The sequence below is a fragment of the Glossina fuscipes genome, unplaced genomic scaffold (genome assembly GCF_014805625.2).
Source record: "Glossina fuscipes isolate IAEA_lab_2018 unplaced genomic scaffold, Yale_Gfus_2 61460, whole genome shotgun sequence".
NCBI lineage: Eukaryota > Metazoa > Arthropoda > Insecta > Diptera > Glossinidae > Glossina > Glossina fuscipes.
In genome coordinates, this window is record NW_024003674.1 from 1 (window position 1) to 1779 (window position 1779).

The 1779-nt window shown below is 40.1% G+C and overlaps 1 protein-coding gene across 1 annotated transcript; it reads left to right on the forward strand.

Annotated features, from left to right (window-relative positions):
- The first annotated feature begins 139 nt into the window (after positions 1–139).
- LOC119643625 lies at positions 140–1468 on the forward strand. The gene has a single exon (XM_038043000.1). The coding sequence runs from the start codon at positions 140–142 to the stop codon at positions 1466–1468; it is 1329 nt and encodes a 442-aa protein (XP_037898928.1).
- Positions 1469–1779: the final 311 nt, after the last annotated feature.

The following is a 1779-nucleotide window of genomic DNA, read 5'->3' on the forward strand; positions in this document are numbered from 1 at the left end:
AAGCTGTAATTCGGGCGCAGGCACACCTAAATTAAATAGTGCAGATGTGCTTAAGCTTCAACAGGGACAAACTAGTGGAACAAACAATGATACCACTGCTACAATTTCCGATGCCGATATAGAGAGCATTTTCGAGAAAATGCATTCGGATAAGGGTGAGCCAACGGTCGAACCCACCACGCCCGCGAAGGCTGGTGGTGGTACCAGCGATCAAGTTGTGATCACCACGCAGGCAGATTCAGAGGGAGTTATAACGTTTAATATAACTCTTCCTAACCAAAAAAGTGAAGTCGGCACTGGGGCAGACGAGCAGTACACTCTCAACACGCAACAGACCGTACCCGTTTCGGTAAGCATTGAAATGCCTGTGCTCGATCAAGCCGATGAAACTATGCATGCAGCAGCAACCACTACAAGCAATATAACCACAACAGTGCTTACCAAGCAAGAAGTTGACGTGAAATCTTCTATGTTAGGTCCGGTTAGTATGCCTAGCTTAGACGATGATTTGGATGAACGTAACTGCCCCTTGGCACAAACCATTGCTTTTAATACACAATCCGAAGTTAAAATTGAAAACAGTTCCAAAGCAAACGGGGATGAAAGTAATATTCAGATTGAAACTGAAAAACAACTTAGTAAAGCTCCAGCAGAGTTAACCTCACAAGAAATAATATCGAGCGGAGAAGTGAATGAGAATAATGAAACTTCGCAGGCTACAGATAAAAACGTTACCGAAGAGATGGCTTCAGAAACCAGTGAGAAAGCCATGCAGGAGCAGCAATTAACTGCTGCTGTCGTTGAAGCCGATCAACAACAGCAAGCATCCCTGCAATTAAACACACCGACTCTACAAGCCCAGACCGAAAGCGGACAAATTAAACTAATACTGAACGAAAACGGTGAATTGTTACAACTCGGTAGTCACATTATTACCGATGGTGATGGTAATCAGATACTCGTGCAGGATCCAGATCAAATACAACAGTTACTACAAACTGCGGGGTTATTTCAAATGATGGCCGATGCCAATGGTGAAATGGTGTTTGTACAAGGAGATAGCAACGAAACCCAGTTAATGGATGCATCTCTCCTCAATGCCGACGGTCAATTGATGATACAACAATCGCAAGATCTCGAAGGAAGCGCTCATGTGATCAGCGAAGATAGTACTCGTGCACCAGTTTCTATATCTTATACCGAAGATTGTCAACCCATTGTACAGTTACAGCAACAAATTCTCGAAACTCCAATTGGCAATTGTGATGCTGTAGAAAAGGAGTGCAATTGTGCAGAGGAAAACGATCAGGTTGTTGCAAGTGATCAAGATATAGTAACAACGAGCGTAAACACTAACTCAAGTGATAACTTCTTTGCCCTTAAAGATCTAATACAATCGACCATAAATTCTCCATTAGCTTCTACGTCTGCCGCGGATGTAACAGTAGAAGGCAAGAATAACTATTGAACTTAAACATAAAAACTATTCCTTCTAAATACTATATGGAGTAAAATTTTTGTACAGGTGAATATTCGCTTGTCTCTCCATCTTCGCATCGCCTTTTAAAGCTTCGTGAGACAAATAAGCACCGTTTCTCTTCTTTTTTTTAATACTTTACGGAGTGTTAATCTGAAGAATTTGCAAAAAACGTTCATACTTTAATTTAGTTATATCATGTTTATATGTTTGTGCTTAAATTAAGGTTTTTCTTTCTTTTTATTGAAAATTAATTAAAATAAAGCAAAAATGATTTAAAAATATTCTGTTCATTTCGAAGG

Coding starts and splice junctions, on each gene's coding strand:
- LOC119643625 (XM_038043000.1), top strand. CDS start 140: ATGCATTCGGATAAGGGTGAGCCAACGGTCGAACCCACCACGCCCGCG.